A 19,141-nucleotide genomic window follows, 5' to 3' on the forward strand; every position below is an offset into this window, starting at 1 on the left:
ATATACACTCTTATCCTGTGACTACCCACACCATGTGTACTAAACATAATACCCCTCAATCCCCTTCACCCTCCCTCCCCACCTGCCCTCCCACACCCCTCCCCTTTGGTAACCACTAGTTCATTCTTGGAATCTCCGAGTCCGCTTCAATTTTGTTCCTTCAGTTTTGCTTCATTGTTATACTCCATAAATGAGGGAAATCATTTGGCATTTGTCTTTCTCCGCCTGGCTTATTTCACTGAGCATAACGTCCTCCAGCTCCATCCATGTTGTTGCAAATAGTAGGATTTGTTTCTTTCTGGTGGCCGAATAGACCATCAACTCCATTTTCTCTAAAAATTTCAACCTTGTGGTAAAGGGAATAACTTAATTTTTTATTTTTCTGACTGTTGACCTTTTGGTGTATATGTACCACATCTTCTTTATCCATTCATCTACTGATGGACACTTAGGTTGCTTCCACATCTTCGCTATTGTAAGAAGTGCTACGATAAACATAGGGGTACATATGACTTTTTGTTTTTGTAATGATTACAACTACATGAAGTACATTATGTTTACTAGGGTTCCCCCTTCACCAAGACCCCCCCACAAACCGCATCAGTCACTGTCCATCAGTGTAGTAAGATGTTGTAGAATCACTACTTGTCTGCTCTGTGTTGCACAGCCCTCCCCATGTCCCCCCCACATTATACATGCTAATCTTAATATCCCCTTTCTTCTACCCTGCCCATATCCATCCCTTCCCACCCATCCTCCCCAGTCCCTTTCCCTTTGGAAACTGTTAGTCCATTCTTGGGTTCTGTGATTCTGCTGCTGTTTTGTTCCTTCAGTTTTTCTTTGTTCTTATACTCCACATATGAGTGAAATCATTTGGTATTTGTCTTTCTCTGCCTGGCTTATTTCACTGAGCATAATAACCTCTAGCTCTACCCATGTTGTTGCAAATGGTAGGATTTGTTTTCTTTCTATGGCTGAATAATATTCAATTGGGTATATGTACCATATTTTCTTTATCCATTCACCTACTGACGAACACTTAGGTTGCTTCCATTTCTTGGCTATTATAAATAGTGCTGCAATAAACATAGGGATGCATATGTCTTTTCCAACTGGGCTGCTGCATTCTTAGGGTAAATTCCTAAAAGTGGAATTCCTGGGTCAAATGGTATTTCTATTTTGAGCTTTTTGAGGAACCTCCATACTGCTTTCCATAGTGGTTGAACTAATTTACATTCCCACCAGCAGTGTAGGAGGGTTCCCCTTTCTCCACAACCTCACGAACATTTGTTTTTGTTTATCTTTTGGATGGTAGCCATCCTTAACGGTGTGAGGTGGTATCTCATTGTGGTTTTAATTTGCATTTCTCTGATGACTAGTGATGTGGAGCACCTTTTCATGTGTCTGTTGGCCATCTGAATTTCTTCTTTGGACAACTGTCTATTCAGCCCTTCTGACCATTTTTTAATTGGATTATCTGCTTTCTGTTTGTTGAGGTACGTGAGCTCTTCATATATTTTGGATGTCAAGCCTTTATCGGATCTGTCATTTACAAATATATTCTCCCATACTGTAGGGTACCTTTTAGTTCTATTGATGGTGTCCTTTGCTGTACAGAAGCTTTTCAGCTTGATGTAGACCCACCTGTTCATTTTCGCTTTTGTTTCCCTTGCCCATGGAGATATGTTCATGAAGAAGTCACTCATGTTTATGTCCAAGAGATTTTTGCCTATGTTTTTTTCTAAGAGTTTTATGGTTTCATGACTTACATTCAGGTCTTTGATCCATTTCGAATTTACTTTTGTGTATGGGGTTAGACAATGATCCAGTTTCATTCTCTTACATGTAGCTGTCCAGTTTTGCCAACACCAACTGTTGAAGAGGCTGTCATTTCCCCATTGTATGTCCATGGCTCCTTTATCATACATTAATTGACCATATATGTTTGGGTTAATGTCTGGAGTCTCTATTCTGTTCCACTGGTATGTGGCTCTGTTCTTGTGCCAGTACCAAATTGTCTTGATTACGGTGGCTCTGTAGTAGAGCTTGAAGTTGGGGAGCGAGATCTACCCCCACATTATTCATCCTTCACAGGAATGCTTTGGCCATTCGGGGTCTTTGGTGTTTCCATATGAATTTTTGAACTATTTGTTCCAGTTTGTTGAAGAATGTTGTTGGTAATTTGATAAGGATTGCATCAAATCTGTATATTGGTTTGGGCAGGATGGCCATTTTGACAATATTAATTCTTCCTAGCCTAGAGCATGGGATGAGTTTCCACTTGTTAGTGTCCTCTTTAATTTCTCTTAAGAGTATCTTATAGTTTTCAGGATATAGGTCTTTCACTTCCTTGGTTAGGTTTATTCCTAGGTATTTTATTCTTTTTGATGCAATTGTGAATGGAATTGTTTTCCTGATTTCTCTTTCTATTGGTTCATTGTTACTGTATAGGAAAGCCACAGATTTCTGTGTGTTAATTTTGTATTCTGCAACTTTGCTGTATTCCGATATCAGTGCTAGTAGTTTTGGAATGGAGTCTTTACGTTTTTTTATGTACAATATTATGTCCTCTGCAAATAGTGACAGTTTAACTTCTTCTTTACCAATCTGGATTCCTTGTATTTCTTTGTTTTGTCTAACTGCTGTGGCTAGGACCTCCAGTACTATGTTAAATAACAGTGGGGAGAGTAAGCATCCCTGTCTTGTTCCCAATCTCAGAGGAAAAGCATTCAGCCTCTTGCTGTTCAGTATGATGTTAGCTGTGGGTTTATCATATACGGCCTTTATTATGTTGAGGTACTTGCTCTCTATGCCCATTTTGTTGAGAGTTTTTATCATGAATGGATGTTGAATTTCGTCGAATGCTTTTTCAGCATCTATGGAGATGATCATGTGGTTTTTGTCCTTCTTTTTGTTGATGTGGTGGATGATGTTGATGGATTTTCAAATGTTGTACCATCCTTGCATTCCTGGGATGAATCCCACTTGGTCATGGTGTATGATCCTCTTGACGTATTTCTGAATTTGGTTTGCTAATATTTTGTTGAGTATTTTTGCATCTACGTTCATCAGGGATATTGGTCTAGTTTTCTTTCTTGGTTGGGTCTTTGTCAGGTTTTGGTACTAGGGTGATATTGGCTTCATAGAATGAGTTTGAGACTATTCCCTCCTATTCTATTTTTTGGAAAACTTTAAGGAGGATGCGTATTATGTCTTCTCTGTATGTCTGATAAAATTCTGAGGTAAATCCATCTGGCTCTGGAGTTTTGTTCTTGGGGAGCTTTGATTACTGCTTCAATTTCTTTGGTCGTAATTGGTTTGTTTAATTTTTGTGTTTCTTCCTTGGTCAGTCTTGGAAGGTTGTATTTTTCTAGGAAGTTGTCCATTTCTTCTAGGTTTTCCAGCTTCTTAGCATATAGATTTTCATATATCCGCTAATAATTCTTTGTATTTCTGTGGGGTCTGTCGTGATTTTTCCCTTCTCGTTTATGATTCTGTTGATGTGTGCTGATTCTCTTTTTCTCTTAATAAGTTTGGCTAGAGGCTTATCTATTTTGTTTATTTTCTCAAAGAACCAGCTCTTGGTTTCATTGATTTTTTCTATTGTTTTATTCTTCTCAATTTTATTTATTTCTTCTCTGATCTTTATTATGTCCCTCCTTCTGCTGACATTAGGCTTCATTTGTTCTTCTTTTTCCAATTTCGATAATTGCGATGTTAGACTATTCATTTGGGATTGTTCTTCCTTCTTTAAGTATGCCTGGATTGCTATATACTTTCCTCTTAAGACTGCTTTTGCTGCATCCCACAGAAGTTGGGTCTTTTTGTTGTTGTTGTCATTTGTTTCCATATATTGCTTGATCTCTATTTTAATTTGTTCATTGATCCATTGAATATTTAGGAGCATGTTGTTAAGCCTCCATGTGTTTGTGAGCCTTTTTGCTTTCTTTGTACAATGTCTTTCTAGTTTTATACCTTTGTGGTCTGAAAAGTTGGCTGGTAGAATTTCAATCTTGGAATTTACTGAGGCTCTTTTTGTGGCCTAGCATATGATCTATTCTTGAAAATGTTCCATGTGCACTTGAGAAGAATGTGTGTTCTGCTGCTTTTGGGTGTAGAGTTCTGTAGATGTCTGTTAGGTCCATCTGTTCTAATGTGTTGTTCAGTGCCTCTGTGTCCTTACTTATTTTCTGTCTGGTTGATCTGTCCTTCAGAGTGAGTCAGGTGTTGAAGTCTCCTAGAATGAATGCATTCATTCTATTTCCCCTTTCAATTCAGTTAGTATTTGTTTCACATATGTAGGTGCTCTTGTGTTGGGAGCATATATATTTAAAATGGTTATATCTTCTTGTTGGATTGACCCTTTAGCACTATATAATGTCCTTTATCTCTTGTGATTTTCTTTGTTTTGAAGTCTATTTTGTCTGATCCAAGTACTGTAACTCCTGCTCTTTTCTCTCTATGAGTTGCATGAAATATCTTTTTCCATCCATTCACTTTTAGTCTGTGTATGTCTTTGGTTTTAAAGTGAGTCTCTTGTAGGCAGCATGTAGATGGGTCTTGTTTTTTTATCCATTCAGTAACTCTATGTCTTTTGATTGGCACATTCGGTCTGTTTACACTTGGGGTCATTATCGATAGGTATGTACTTAATTGCCATTGCAGACTTTAGATTTGTGGTTACCAAAAGTTCAAGGTTAACTTCCTTACTATCTAAGAGTCTTAACTTAACTCACTGAATATGCTATTACAAATACAATCTAAGGGTTCTTTTCTTTTTCTCCTCCTTTTTCTTCCTCCTCCATTCTTTATATATTAAGTATCATATTCTGTACTCTTTTTCTATCCTTTGATTGACTTTGGGGAGATAGTTAATTTAATTTTGCATTTGCTTAGTAATTAGCTGTTCTACTTTCTTTACTGTGGTTTTATTACCTCTGGTCACAGCTATTAAATGTTAGGAACACTTCCATCTATAGCTGTCCCTCCAAAACAGACTGCACAAATGGTTTGTGGGAGGTAAATTCTCTCAGCTTTTGCTTATCTGGAAATTGTTTAATCCCTTCTTCAAATTTAAATGATAATCTTGCTGGATAAAGTAATCTTGGTTCCAGGCCCTTCTGCTTCATGGCATTAAATACATCATGCCACTCCCTTACAGCCTGTAAGGTTTCTGCTGAGAAGTCGGATGTTAGCCTGATGGGCTTTCCTTTGTATGTGATCTTATTTCTCTCTCTGGCTGCTTTTAATAGTCTGTCCTTATCCTTGATCTTTGCCATTTTAACTACTAAATGTCTTGGTGTTGTTTTCCTTGGGTCCCATGTGTTGGGAGATCTGTGCACCTCCATGGCCTGAGAGACTATCTCCTTCCTCAGACTGGGGAAGTTTTAAGCAATTACCTCCTCAAAGACACTTTCTATCCCTTTCTCTCTCTTCTTCTTCTGGTACCCCTATAATGCGAATATTGTTCCGTCTGGATTGGTCACACAGTTCTCTCAATATTCTTTCATTCTTAGAGATCCTTTTTTTCTCTCTGTGCCTCAGCTTCTTTGTATTCCTCTTCTCTAGTTTCTATTTCATTTATCATCTCCTCCACCATATCCAATCTGCTTTTAATACCCTCCATTGTGCTCTTCAACGATTGGATCTCCGACTGGAATTCATTCCTGAGTTCTTCAATATCTTTCCGTACCTCCATGAGCATGTTAATGATTTTTATTTTGAACTCCCTTTCAGGAAGAGTCATGAGGTCCATGTCATCTTTCTCAGGAGTTATATTAATTTTAGTCTGCACCAGGTTCCTATGGCATTTCATATTTGTATATGGTGCCCTCTAGTACGCAGAAGCTCTGCTCTTTGGAGCTTCTCAGCCCCTGAAGCAATGTTAGGGGTCACAGGGGAGTGGTATCAGTGCCTTGGGGGAGTAAAGAATTGTTTTCTGCTTCCTGGCCACTATGCCTGTCTCCACTGCCTGAACCAGTGGGCTGAGCACACAGGTATAAGCCTCTATGCTTTGCATTTGTACTTGCTGTAGACAGATCTTCCCACTGGCTGGCCTAATGCCAGGGTAGGGTTTGCTGGTTTGTGAGCCAGGTGGGGCTGGCTTGGAGAAAGGCTCAGTAGGCTGCCTATCACGGAGGGGGTCCTTGGAGCTGTGTAGCCAGCCAGGGAGCTGGAGCACCTGGAAATCATGAAAGCTCCCAACCTGCTGGGCAGAGTACACCCAGACAATTTTGTCTACCTGTCCTTTCCTGAGCAGTAAGCTCTGTGCAATCCTTGCCCCTTTAGCCCTCTTACTAAGGCTTCCTTGTTAGGAAGTCTCTCAGACTGCCCACCTTTCTTTTGTCTCAGAGCAGCCAGATATGGATCCCTGATTTCCACAAGTGGCTAGAATCTCAGTCTCTCCAGGAATTCCGCCTGTCTTAGCTTTCCAATCCCCTAATCATGAGAGTATCATGCAAGCACCATGAAATGTAGGTTTGTGCTCTCAGAGCAGATCTCCGGAGTTAGGTATTCAGCAGTCCCAGGCCTTCCACTCCCTACCCACTCTTTCTCTTCCTCCCGCCAGTGAGCTGGGGTGGGGTAAGGGCTTGGGTCCCTCCAGGCTACAGCTTTGATACGTTACCCTGTTCCGTGAGGTCTGCTCTTTTCTCCAGGTGTATGCAGTCTGGCGCAGTCCTCTCTCCTGTTGTTCTTTCAGGATTAGTTGTATTAATTATATTTTTGTATTATATGCAGTTTTAGGAGGAAGTCTCTGTCTTATGTCTCATGCCGCCATCTTTAATCCCACCTTCCTTGAGTTTCATACCAGCAAAATAAAGTGAACTTCCACAGTAGGCATATATAGTGGTTTAACTTACCCCAAGTTCTATATCTTCTGAATGAAGCTTGGCTTGGATTGCTGCAAATCCACCTAATTCTCCAAACTGAGAAGAAAAAAGGCACAAACTAATTTAAAAATGTTAAATATTAGTAATTTACAGAACTATGGTTAACATTCTACACTGTCAGTGTGCTCTATAATACTGGTCCTGAGACAGTCATCACAAAAATCATTCTAATGCCCCTTTAATATACTGCAGGAGATGTGCTACGTCCTAACATCTAATGTTTGTCTGTAGTAACAGCACATATATAGGAGGAACTACAAAAGAGGAGGAACTACAGAATCTCTTTGGGAAAAAATATTCTAATTTTTCTCTGTAGCTTAATTATAATACCAAATTATAGGAGATCTCATCACAAACTGGAAAACATGACTATATTAATAAAAGTTGTATACCTTATTCACCAAATCCACAACCCATCCATGAGGCTCCTATGAGAAAAGAAAACAGAAGTTGAGATGGCAATAAAACTTCATTAACCTTTATATTTCTTTTATCCTAAGTGAAAAGCTGGAGGAAAAAAAGTATTAAAATTTGAAAAATATTACAAAAGAATTTTCCGAATGTTTTTTAATGTGAGTCTCTGATATTACTGCATACAATTTTAGGAGTCTAGTAAGTGTGTATTTTGATGGATGTGCTATAATATGGAGCGTTTATGCATTTTTGGGTAGCTGATACCAACTGTTTAAGCTCTCTAAGATATAGGATAATTTGAGTTAAATTTTAAGAAAATTACATTTGTGAAATTAAGAATCACTAATTTAAGAGTAGCAATTAGGAATAAAGAGATTAAAGTTTTAGTCTCAGTTGTACCATTAATTTGTGACCCTGAGTAAACTTTCTTTTCTTCCTTTCCATTCCTTAGCATTTACTGCTCTAGGGGCTGAATAATGTTGTAGGGGCTGGATATAGAAAGGTGACTAAGAAGAGATGTGGTACCTGCTTTTATGGAGCTCATGTTCAAGCAGGGTAAACAAAAACAGGTAAACCTACACATCCCTAAGATAATTCAAACTGCAATAACTTCCACAACAGGAAAAACAAAAGGTCCTCAAATGAGAAATAGAAGCAGCCTCCTCTGCTCAAAGTGGCAGTCATGGAAAAACTCTGAAGAGATGGTCTTTAAGCTGGAACCTAAAAGAGGAGGCATATTCAATCATTCAAAAAATAGTCCAGGCAGAGGCTGAAATGGCAAAGGTCCTATTTGGGGAAGGTAGGAAGGAGCCTACCTTGTTTGAAGAACTGAGTGGAAACTCTCCGAGCTGGGACATGCTAAGCCTTGAGGGGAGTGGCACAGAGATAGGGAAAGGCCAGATCATGCAGAAACACACAGACTGTGATCAAAAGGAAAGCAAGAGAAGAGTTTTAAGTACGAAAGAGATACATTTTGTTTTAAGATAACCAGTCTTGCAGTTCTGTGGAGAAGAGAATAGATGAGTGAGAGTGAAAAGTAGAGGTATCAGGTTAGATAGAATACTAGTGCAATCACTTGATGGTGTTTGGGGTAGGATGGCAGCAGAACAGAGAGAAGTCAACTGAAGATATATCTGAGATTAATTCAAAGGACTTGTTTATGGTTTGGATATGGAGAATAAGAAAAAGGGATGAATCGTGGCTGACTCTTGTGTTTTTGGCTTGAACATCTAGGTAGATGGTGATGCTATTTACTTAAAGGGAGAAGAAGGCTGGGACAAAAATGAAGTTCCATCTTAGTCACACTAAGTTCAAGATGTCTGTGTGGCAACCAAAAAGAGATAGCTGGCTCTTCAAGTCTGGTGTGCTCAGAAAAGGGGATTGGGTCACAGAGACATAAACTAGAGGGTCATCAGCATAAAGATGGCATCTAAATCCATGGAACCAAAGAATATTCTTAGAGAAAGTACAGTGAACAATGAGAAGAAGGTTCTGGGTCAAAGCTGTACAGAAGTGAAGGAGTCAAGATAGGAAATGTGGCCTGTGGGTAGGCTGCAAAGCAAGTGACCATAGGAAGACATGGTTTCAGGGAAGGAGAAACTGTGACTGTTGCTGTTGACGGGGTAGGAAGACATTTCCTTTGGACTGGGAAATATGGAGGGTGTTGATTCCTTAATGAAAGCGACCTCAGTGCAGTGGCACAAGAGAAGGCAGAGTGGGATGCCCTGGAGAGTTCATGGGACTGCCGTCATTACCCCAAACATCTCTTCAACAGAAAAATAACACCACTGGATAAACACCTTAAAAAATCTTTTAAAACATATAGCTGAATGGGCACAAAGTTGTCAGAAGTTTAAAACAAAGAAAGCAGAAATCCTGTGAGGTAAGTAGACTCTGAAGCCAGCTTTTACTCTGCAGGCAGGGGAACCCTAGTGATCTTTAGCCTCCATTTTTATAGCCTTATGGAGCCTGAGAAACAGGACATGAAGCCCATGTGGGGGCTGGATGACTATACGATTATCACACAAAGCCTGCAGTATGAGGTGGACTGAAATAAACTTACCTGCAGAAAAGGAAAACACGGAAGTCTACCTACCTTGACTGGTACTGGATGGAGAGAAGAAAAAAATTCTCCCAAGAATTTGTGACCACACAATTGCCTTCACATGGCTTTGCTGTTCAAATTCACACTGACTTTACGGTATGAAAAAACTTTAAGCAGAGAATATATTCTAAAGTGGTCCCAGATCATAGTACACCCAGGCAACTGGAAGAAGTAAATCCTTTTGGAACAAAGAGCTTCAACTCTCCTCAAAAACTCCTCCTAGTTTAAATTCCAAGAAACATGAGCTCACAGGAAAATAAACAAGTACAAATAATTTTCTATATACACACACATATATACAAAACTAGTGAGTACAAGCCAGCAGAATCTGACCTGTAGATATCAGATGTCATATATAAACAAGGAGAATGAAAATATGAGCTAAGATATGATAATCAAAAAATGACTATGTAGAGTCAAAAAAGAACCAAACAGAACTTACAGAAATTTTTTAATAAGTAACTGAAATTAAAAATGTAATGAACAGGTGAAACAGTGTATTTGATACAAACAAACAAAATTAGTGAACTGGACTATAAATCTGAAAAAAATTATCACAAATGCAGTATAAGGAGACAAAAAGATGGAAAATATGAAAGAGGTTAAGGAACATAGAGGACAGAATGAGAAAGTTTAACATGGACCTATCTATGTTCTAAAAAAGGGAGGGTAATGGGGAAGAGGTGATGTTTATAAAGGTCATGGTGGAGACTCTCCCAGAACTGGTATGATAGATTATCATACCTTAGATTCAAAAGCCCAGTGAATCTGAAGCAAAATATATAAAAAGAATACTTTGGTTAATATCATTAGAGTCAAACTGCCAAACATCCAAAAGAAAAAAAATTTCAAAACACAGCCATGGACAGCAGACAGATTTCTTACAGAGGAACAACAGTTGAACTAGCAACCACTCTCTCAACAGCAATAATCAAACTCAGAACACTGGAGTGTCTGATATTCTGACAGAAAATATATGTCAATCTAGAACTTGAAGTCCAGTGAAAATATTCCTTAATGAATGGGAAATAAAGTCAAGTTCAGACCATCAAAAATACACTTAACCCATCAATAGACTTGTACTAGAGGAAACTTTATAGGATGCACTTCAGGAAGAAAAATTATCCCAATGGAAGATCTGAGATACAGAAGAAGTAGTACACAAAGATAGTGTACAAATATGGCTAAGTCAAAACACTGTATAAAACAACAATGATGATATCTATCTGAGGGGTTAAACAAGAAAGGAGAAGACTGTGACAATGTATAATAAAGACAAAGGGGTAATAAGTAAGTCAGGTTGGGAGTGAGTACACATAACATTCTAAGGTCATTGTGTACTGCTCAGAGGAAGATAAAGATATTGAGGGAATTTGGCTTTTGTTTAGTTAGAAATTTCAGGTAACCACTAAAAGAGTAAGTGGGAGGGGAGGACATGGAATTTTTCACCTGGTATGGTTGTAAAGGGGGCAGAGAATCATACTGAAGCTAGAGAGGGATGTGGTAGCAAAGGCAGAATTTTTAAAGATGGGAAACACTAGAACACGTTGTGTACAATGGGAATGGTCCACCAGAGAGGACAAGATTGAGGGGACCAAACAAAGAATAGAAAACCTCAGGAGAAGGCTCGAGAAAGCATGAGGAGAGGCCTATGGCCTTGGTAGGAGAGAGAATTCCTTTGTAGTAATGAGAGGAAATAAACAGATGGAATCTTTCTGGGTTTCAGATGTTGCATCCATACACTCAGGGGAAGAGAAGGAACATTTGCTGAGTACTTACTATAGTGAACCACTGTGTTCAATGTTTTTATTTATGTTGTTATTTACTCTTCACAAAAAAACTAAATACAATATTTTAATACTTTGGGAGGCATGACTATATAGTTAAAGAATACAGACTATGGAGCTAGACTGGAAGGGTTTTTCCTACAATCAGGTATGTGGACTTGAGCAAGTACTTAACTTTGTGTGCTTCAGTTTCTCATCCAGGAAGTGGGGGTAAAAATAGTACCTAACCCGGAGTTGTGGGAATGAAATTCCACAGTACATACTCTCTACCCTTTCCACTCAGCTCTTACCTCCTCCCTGGAGTACTGCCTGATGCTTTCGGACTGCATTAACTACCCTCTCCCCTGTATTCCACACACAGCACGTATTATTAGCATTGTACATACTGTTTGTTACATTGTAATTTTTTGTTTTCATATTTCCTGTACTATGTTCCACATTAGGAACCACATCTTATTTCTCTTCATATTAAGAACAAAGACTACTTATATCTCTCACACTTAGAATAATGCTAGACACAGAATAACTGCTCAATAAATGCCTGAAACTAAATCTTTGCTTCTACTAAAGCAATGGACAAATTTGCTATCCATTGAATTGATTTCTTTCAACTGTTTCTCAAAAACCAAACAGTGTTTCATCAACAGATTGTTTAAATGATGTACTCCATGTGGGTATAATGTTAATGGCACACTGCAGGCCTTTAAATATAAAATAAAAATTGGTTCTATGCTTGAAAAAGGAACAAAAGTTGTAATGCTTATAGAGAAAGAAAACTATATGAGACTAACTTACTAGATTATTTTTCTAGGCATAATTAGTCATTTCAAATGGTTTAAAATATTTTAGCCTCTCAAAACATCTGTAAGAAACTAGAACACCCATTTAACTGGGGTTGTGATAATTCAGTAAATAGGGCACTGATGTCATGTGGTCATTTCTCATTCCACTAAACGTCATTTCACGATTTTAGTTAAAAGCAATGGAAAAATATGCAGTACTCCCCACTCCCAAAAAAATGTTAAGCAATTTTATGAGCCACATGGACTGTTTGTCATTTTTCATATACTGTTTTAATCCTTTCATGTAAATTGTCATCTTTACAGCACAGAAAATCTTTTTCAATAAATTTCCCTATAAAAAGATGAAACAAAACTATGCTTACCTTTTGGAAAGTAGATACAGGTGAAATAGCAAACATATTTCCCTCTCCAAACACTTCTGCCCAATTCCTTTGAGACACTTTCATTCTGTTTTTAAAATGGTATTCATTATCAGGATTGAAAGCCTAGATTCAAAGAGAACAGGAAAATATTATTATTATCTATTTCTATAGCAACACATATTACCATTAGAAAAGAAGATAAAAATATAGCCTTGGGCCTCTTTGCTAATGGAGTCTTTCAAGTATTGTAACCAAGCATATTCCTTAGCTCAGGCTGAGGAGAAATGGTGCCCTCCTGTCCTCCACGTTTGTTGTCAGCAAAGAGAAGAAGGTTAACAGGACAAGAGATCTGCTTTAAAGGAGGATAATGCCAACACCCCAGATGTCCTAGGGCCACCCCAAGAAGAGCTAGGCAGCAAGGCAGTGAAGACAGAACTCAGGAGGGAAACCACGGGTAACCCTTCTTCATGGGGCTACTGCTACTAGTTGGGGGAAAGGCCAGAAACTAAACTACATGAACACCCTATGTGGAAGTATTTATGATGTGAATTATCAGGAAAACATAAGGGAAAGTTATTTAATCACTCTAAGAGTTAAAAAAGCTATTAAAATTAGGAAGGTGTTTCTTTAAAACCAAAACACAGAATAGTCACTCTGTTTTTAAAATAAAAAGCAAGGACCCTAACAGCAAAGTTAATATGTTTAAGGATAATTTCATTATCACTCATTATTAATTACAAGCCAGAAGACAGTAGGTATTTTAAACAAAATCAAAACACAAAGTACTTCATTTTAGGTATTATACCATTGTAAGCACACCCAGAAGACCGGTGGGAATTGGATCTTGTTTTATTCTTTCTGCAACCAGTTCTATTAACAGCATCAACATGTTGTAGATTCCTTCATGAATTTCAGTACCCCACTTGTGAACTGCACTTGATGTCAGGAGCTACAAAAATATAAAGGGGAGCTTAGAGTCTAACCTGGAAAGAGAAGTCTATTGTTTATCAATTCAATCTCAAATAATCAAGAGATTATTAACATAGTTTTTATTTTTAGGCAGATGACTTGCTCTAGTCCATAGCTGTAGTCCATCTATTTTCATTCATTTATTTCACAGTGAACAATGAGTTTTGTTTTTGAACTTCAATTCCCTTGCATTAAAGCAGTTTAAAAGAAAATTTTTATTTGTTTCTCTACTTCTCTTTATTACTAGGGGAGGTCAGTGTGGAATAATTAAGAACCCAAGATGACTTCCTGCCACCATGGTTCTCCAGCTGCATGGCCTTGGACAAATTTACCTGCATTCTCAGAGGCTCAGTTCTGGGGGGGAGGACATGGAATTTTTCACCTGGTATGGTTGTAAATGGGGCAGAGAATCATATTGAAGAGGCATAACTTCTGTCCCCTTCATACAGATGTTATGAGCATCAAAAGAAATAACAAAACTGAATTTTATAAACAGTAAGGTATTATTATGAATATATCTTGACTGTTATTAACAGCTGAATGACAAATCAATCTTGGCTGAATATTAATCAAAATTCTTGGAATCTAAGAAATGGATGCTATTATTTCAGGAGTCAAACATACACATTCTTTTCCTGCCTTTCGTATCTCAGAAACAGGACTGTATGTTCTCACCTATTGACTAGATTACAGCAGGACTCTGAATGCGAAAACATTTCAGAAATACTTTTCAACTTAGTTTGTTTATATTTTCTTTTTTGGTATGTATAAAATTAATATTCAATTTTTTAAAAGTTTAAGCAAATCAAAAATAGCTCTAAGTGATAAGTTATTGTAACACTTTACCTTTCAGCTATTTTTCTTAAATATAAAACAGTGGTGCATCTTACACTCAGTATCTTAGAATTGTTAAGAAGGAGGGAAAAGGCATAGTTAAGTTTAAAATCATTCTCATTGAATTTCCTCAATCCTGAGTCTTCCAATCTTTCAGGAAGTCTAATGCAGAAACAACTGCCAGAATAGAAAATGAGAAATCAAAGGATTTCACTTAATAAAATAATGGCAAATTGGTAAGGTGGTTTCATGTTTTTGTAAAATTTCCCTTCAGAGGAAAAAATACTGCGCAATAAAAATGTCATCTTGGCCACACTGAGAACCCCTTAACAAGAGCAGCTCAAAGAGCCTACACTGCTGTAGCTACAAAGGAAAACCTCAGTTCCAGATTTTCTAAATGTCAGTTAGCTACACCATTTGCTCAAATGAGCAATAATCATATGACTGATTTTACATAACCAATAAATTATTTTTTTGGCCTGCTTATTTTTCTATATGCACAGATTAAATAATAAAGGGAAGCAGAGATTAAAATTTTTAAAGTTTCATGTGACTGCAAAATAAAGTGTATGTGGTTTAAACACCAAGCCCTCCTGTCATCTCATTTGTTCAGTTTTACTTTGAAAATGGAGTTCTACCTACCTTCTAGAAGAGATGGAGAAAGAAAGGCAGCACCTTGTGGGGGAAGACGTGCACCTTCTGCACAAGATTTAAACACAACTATTCACTATGGCTAGACCTAGACTAAAACCCAGGTAAGAGCAGAGGCTTAAAGATGGTGGTGTGAGAAGTGAGACAGAAACCTCCTCCCAAAACTGCAAATAATGTGAAAATATAGAAAATACAACTAATCCTGAAAAAGTGACCGGAAAGAAAACTGACAGACTGCCTACATCTGGAGAAAAGAGAAGACCTCATGGAAAAGGGTAAAGTAGCAAAGCTGCTATCAAGTGCGACTGAAGCGCTCCCATGACCCCAACTCACCAGTGGGAGGAAGAGAAATGGAACAGGGAGTGGGTGGAGGCCTACTACTGCTGAACACCCAGCCCTGGAGATCTTCTCTGGGAGCACAAACCTACATTACATGGTGCTCTGTAGATTAGTTGGGTTGGAAATCTAAGACAGGTGTACTACCTGGAGACACTGAGATCCCAGCTACTTGTGGAGAACAGGTACCCCAAACCGGCCACTCTGGGATAGAAGAAAGGCAGGCACTCTGAGAGACTTTCCAACAGTAAGAGGGCTTCTAAAGGGGCAGGGATTACACAGAGCTTGCTGCTCAGGAAAAAGGAAAGGTGGACAAAGTCGTCCGGGTGCACTCAGCCCAGCTGGTTAGGAACTTTCAGGAGGCTCAGGCATGCCATTTCCCTGGCTGGAAACACCTGCCAAAGTGCCCCACCATGATATGCAGCCAGCCACTTGTTCTTCCCAGCTGACATTGGTTCACAAACCTGCTGTCCCTGCCATTGTGACAGGCTAGCCAGAGGGCGGCTCTGCCAATGGCAGCTACAGGGGCATAGCACAGAGGATTCCCCCTGCATGTTAGGCCGACTGGCCTTGGGAGTGGAGGCAGGCACTACAGCTGGGAAACAGGAAACAGTTCTTTCCTCTGAGCAGGCACCAGCACCACATGCCTGAGACCCCCACCATCACTCCAGGTGCTGAGCGGCTTCAGAGAGTAGAGCTTCTAGGCACTAGAGGGCGCTGCCGACACCAAGTTATTGTTGATATTATTCATTACAATATCAAATGGCAAAAAAAAACTGGTACAATCCAAAATTCCATGAACACCAGAAAGAGGTCCAAGTGAAACTGAAAACACCAATACTCTAATAAAGCTTTCAAAATAAAAATAATAAACATGCTCACAGAGCTACAGAAATATATTCAAGATCTCAGGGATGATTTCAAAAAAGAGAAACTTTGAAAAATGTAGTATCTGAAATGAAACATACAATGGAGAGATTTAAAAGCAGATTACAAGAGGCAGAGGAGATGATAAATGAAACAGAAATTAGAGAACAGGAATACAAAGAAGCTGCAGTAAAGGGAGAAAAAAGGATCTCTAGGAATGAAAGGATATTAAGAGAACTGTGTGACGGATCCAAATGGAACAATATTCACTTTAAAGGGGTAAGAGAAGAAGAAAGAGAAAAAAGGATAGAAAGTGTCTTTGAGGAAATAATTTTTGAGAACTTCCTCAATCTGGGGAAGGAAATAGTCTCTCAGGCCATGGAAGTGCACAGCTCTCCCAACACAAGGGACAAAAGGAATACAACACCAAGACACATAATAATTAAAATGGCAAACATCAAGGACATGTATAGAGTATTAAAAGTAGCCAGAGAGAGAAAAAAGGTCACATACAAAGGAAAACCCATCAGGTTATCATCAGATTTCTCAGCAGAAACCTTACAGGCCAGAAGAAAATGGCATGATATATTTAATGCAATGAAACAGAAGAGCCTCGAACCAAGAATACTCTACCTGGCAAGATTATCATTCAAATTCGAAGGAGGGATTAAACAATTTCCAGATAAGCAGAAGTTGAGGGAATTTATCTCCCACAAACCATCTCTATGGTGTATTTTGGAGGGACTGCTACAGACGGAAGTGCTCTTAAGGCTAAAAAGCTATCACCAGAGAAAATAAAACCACAGTAAAGGAAGCAGACCAATTAATTACTAACCAGATGCAAAATTAAGTCAACTACCCCCAAAGTCAGTCAAGCAATACACAAAGATTACAGAATATTACATCTAATACTTAGAATGGAGGAGGAGGGAAAAGAAGGGAGAAAAAAAAAGAACCCTTAGATTGTGTTTGAAATAGCATACTAGGTGAGTTAAGCTGGATTCTTAGATAGTAAAGAAGCTACCTTGAACCTTTGGTAACCATGAATCTAAAGCTTGCAATGGCAATAAGTACATACTTATTGATAATCACCCTAAATGTAAATGGACCGAATGCACCAATCAAAAGACACACAATTATTGAATGGATAAAAAGACAAGACCCATCTATATACCTATAAGAGACTCACTTCAAACCCAAAAACACACAAAGACAACAAGTGAAGGGATGAATAAAGATATTTCATCCAAATAACAGGGAGAAGAGAGCAGGAGTTGCAGAATTGTATCAGACAAAACAGACTTCAAAACAAAGAAAGTAATGAGAGACAAAGAAGGACATTACATAATGATAAAGGGATCAGTCCGACAAGAGGATATAACCATTATAAATATCTGTGCACCCTGGGAGAGGATTAAAGATGTTGGCATGAGAGGTAAGACAGAGGCTTCCTCCTAAAACTGCATATAATAAGAAAATACAATTAATAAAACTATTCCTGAAAGAGCAACAGGAAAGAGGACTGTGCCAGGCTGCATACACCTAGAGAAAACAGCAAACCTCATGGAACAGGGTAATGGACCAAAGCTATGGCCCAGCAGGACCCAAGCCCATCCCCCACTGCAGCTCAACAGCGGGAGGAAGAGAAATGGAGCAGGAATGGAGGGGAAGGCTTGGGACTGCTGAATACCTAAATCCAGAGATATGCTCTGAGAGCACAAACCTATATTTCATGGTGCTTTCATGATACTCTCGTGATTATGGGGTTGGAAAGCTAAGTCAGGCAGAATTCCTGGAGTGACTGAGATTCCAGCTGCTTGTGGAGAGCAGGAATCCATATCTAGCTGTTCTGGGGCAAAAGCTTATACCTGTGTGCTCAGCACACTGGTTGAGGCAGTGGGAGACAGGCACAGCATCCGGGAAGCAGGAAACAGCTCTTTCCTTCCCCCAGGCACCAATCCCACTACCTGCGACCCCTGACTTTGCCTCAGGGGCTAAGCAGCTCCAGAGAGTAGAGCTTCTGCACACTAGAGGGTGCCATATACAAATATGAAATGCCAAAGAAACCTGGTTCAGAGCAAAATTAATATAACCCAGAGAAAGTTGACATGGACCTCATAACTATTCCTGAAAGGGAGTTCAAAATAAAAATCATTAACATGCTCCTGAAGGTATGGAAAGATATTCAAGAATTCAGGAATGAATTCTAGTTGGAGACCCAATAGTTGAAGAGCACTATAGAGGGTACTAAAACCCAGGTTGGATATGGTGGAGGAGACAATAAATGAAATAGAAACTAGAGAAGAGGAATACAAAGAAGCTGAGGCACAGAGAAAAAAGGATCTCTAAGAATGAAAGAATATTGAGAGAACTGTGTGACCAATCCAAATGGAACAATATTTGCATTATAGGGGTACCAGAAGAAGAAGAGAGAAAGGGATAGAAAGTGTTTTTGAGGAGGTAATTGCTTAAAACTTCCCCAATCTGGGGAAGGAGATAGTCTCTCAGGCCATGGAGGTGCACAGATCTCCCAACACATGGGACCCAAGGAAAACAGCACCAAGACATTTAGTAGTTAAAATGGCAAAGATCAAGGATAAGGACAGACTATTAAAAGCAGCCAGAGAGAGAAATAAGATCACATACAAAGGAAAGCCCATCAGGCTATCATCAGACTTCTCAGCAGAAACCTTACAGGCCATAAGGGAGTGGCATGATGTATTTAATGCCATGAAGCAGAGGGCCTGGAACCAAGATTACTTTATCCAGCAAGGTTATCATTTAAATTTGAAGGAGGGATTAAACAATTTCCAGATAAGCAAAAGCTGAGAGAATATACCTCCCGCAAACCATTTGTACAGTCTATTTTGGAGGGACTGCTATAGATGGAAGTGTTCCTAACGTTTAATAGCTGTGACCAGAGGTAATAAAACCACAGTAAAGAAAGTAGAACAGCTAATTACTAAGCAAATGCAAAATTAAATTAACTATCTCCCCAAAGTCAATCAAGGGATAAAGGGATAAACAAAGAGTACAGAATATGATACCTAACATATCAAGGATGGAGAAGGAAGAAAAAAGAGGAGTGAAAGAAAAGAACCTTTAGATTGTGTTTGTAATAGCA

The 19,141-nt window shown here is 38.8% G+C and overlaps 1 protein-coding gene across 6 annotated transcripts in view; it reads right to left on the minus strand.

Annotated features, from left to right (window-relative positions):
- Window positions 1–19,141, minus strand: part of USP24 (ubiquitin specific peptidase 24) — a 171,751-nt gene that overhangs the window by 96,987 nt on the left and 55,623 nt on the right. For all 6 annotated transcript variants that reach the window (XR_012130171.1, XM_073233987.1, XM_073233988.1 and 3 more), the window contains exons 4-7: window positions 13,166–13,309; window positions 12,361–12,483; window positions 7,283–7,318; window positions 6,861–6,926 (exon numbers count right to left, since the gene is read on the minus strand). Coding sequence is in view for 5 of the 6 variants with exons in the window: in XM_073233987.1 (XP_073090088.1) it covers window positions 6,861–6,926; window positions 7,283–7,318; window positions 12,361–12,483; window positions 13,166–13,309 (369 nt within the window). In the remaining variant the exon portion in view is untranslated. The remainder of the gene's footprint in view (window positions 1–6,860; window positions 6,927–7,282; window positions 7,319–12,360; window positions 12,484–13,165; window positions 13,310–19,141) is intronic.

Source organism: Manis javanica, chromosome 4, assembly GCF_040802235.1.
Source record: "Manis javanica isolate MJ-LG chromosome 4, MJ_LKY, whole genome shotgun sequence".
NCBI lineage: Eukaryota > Metazoa > Chordata > Mammalia > Pholidota > Manidae > Manis > Manis javanica.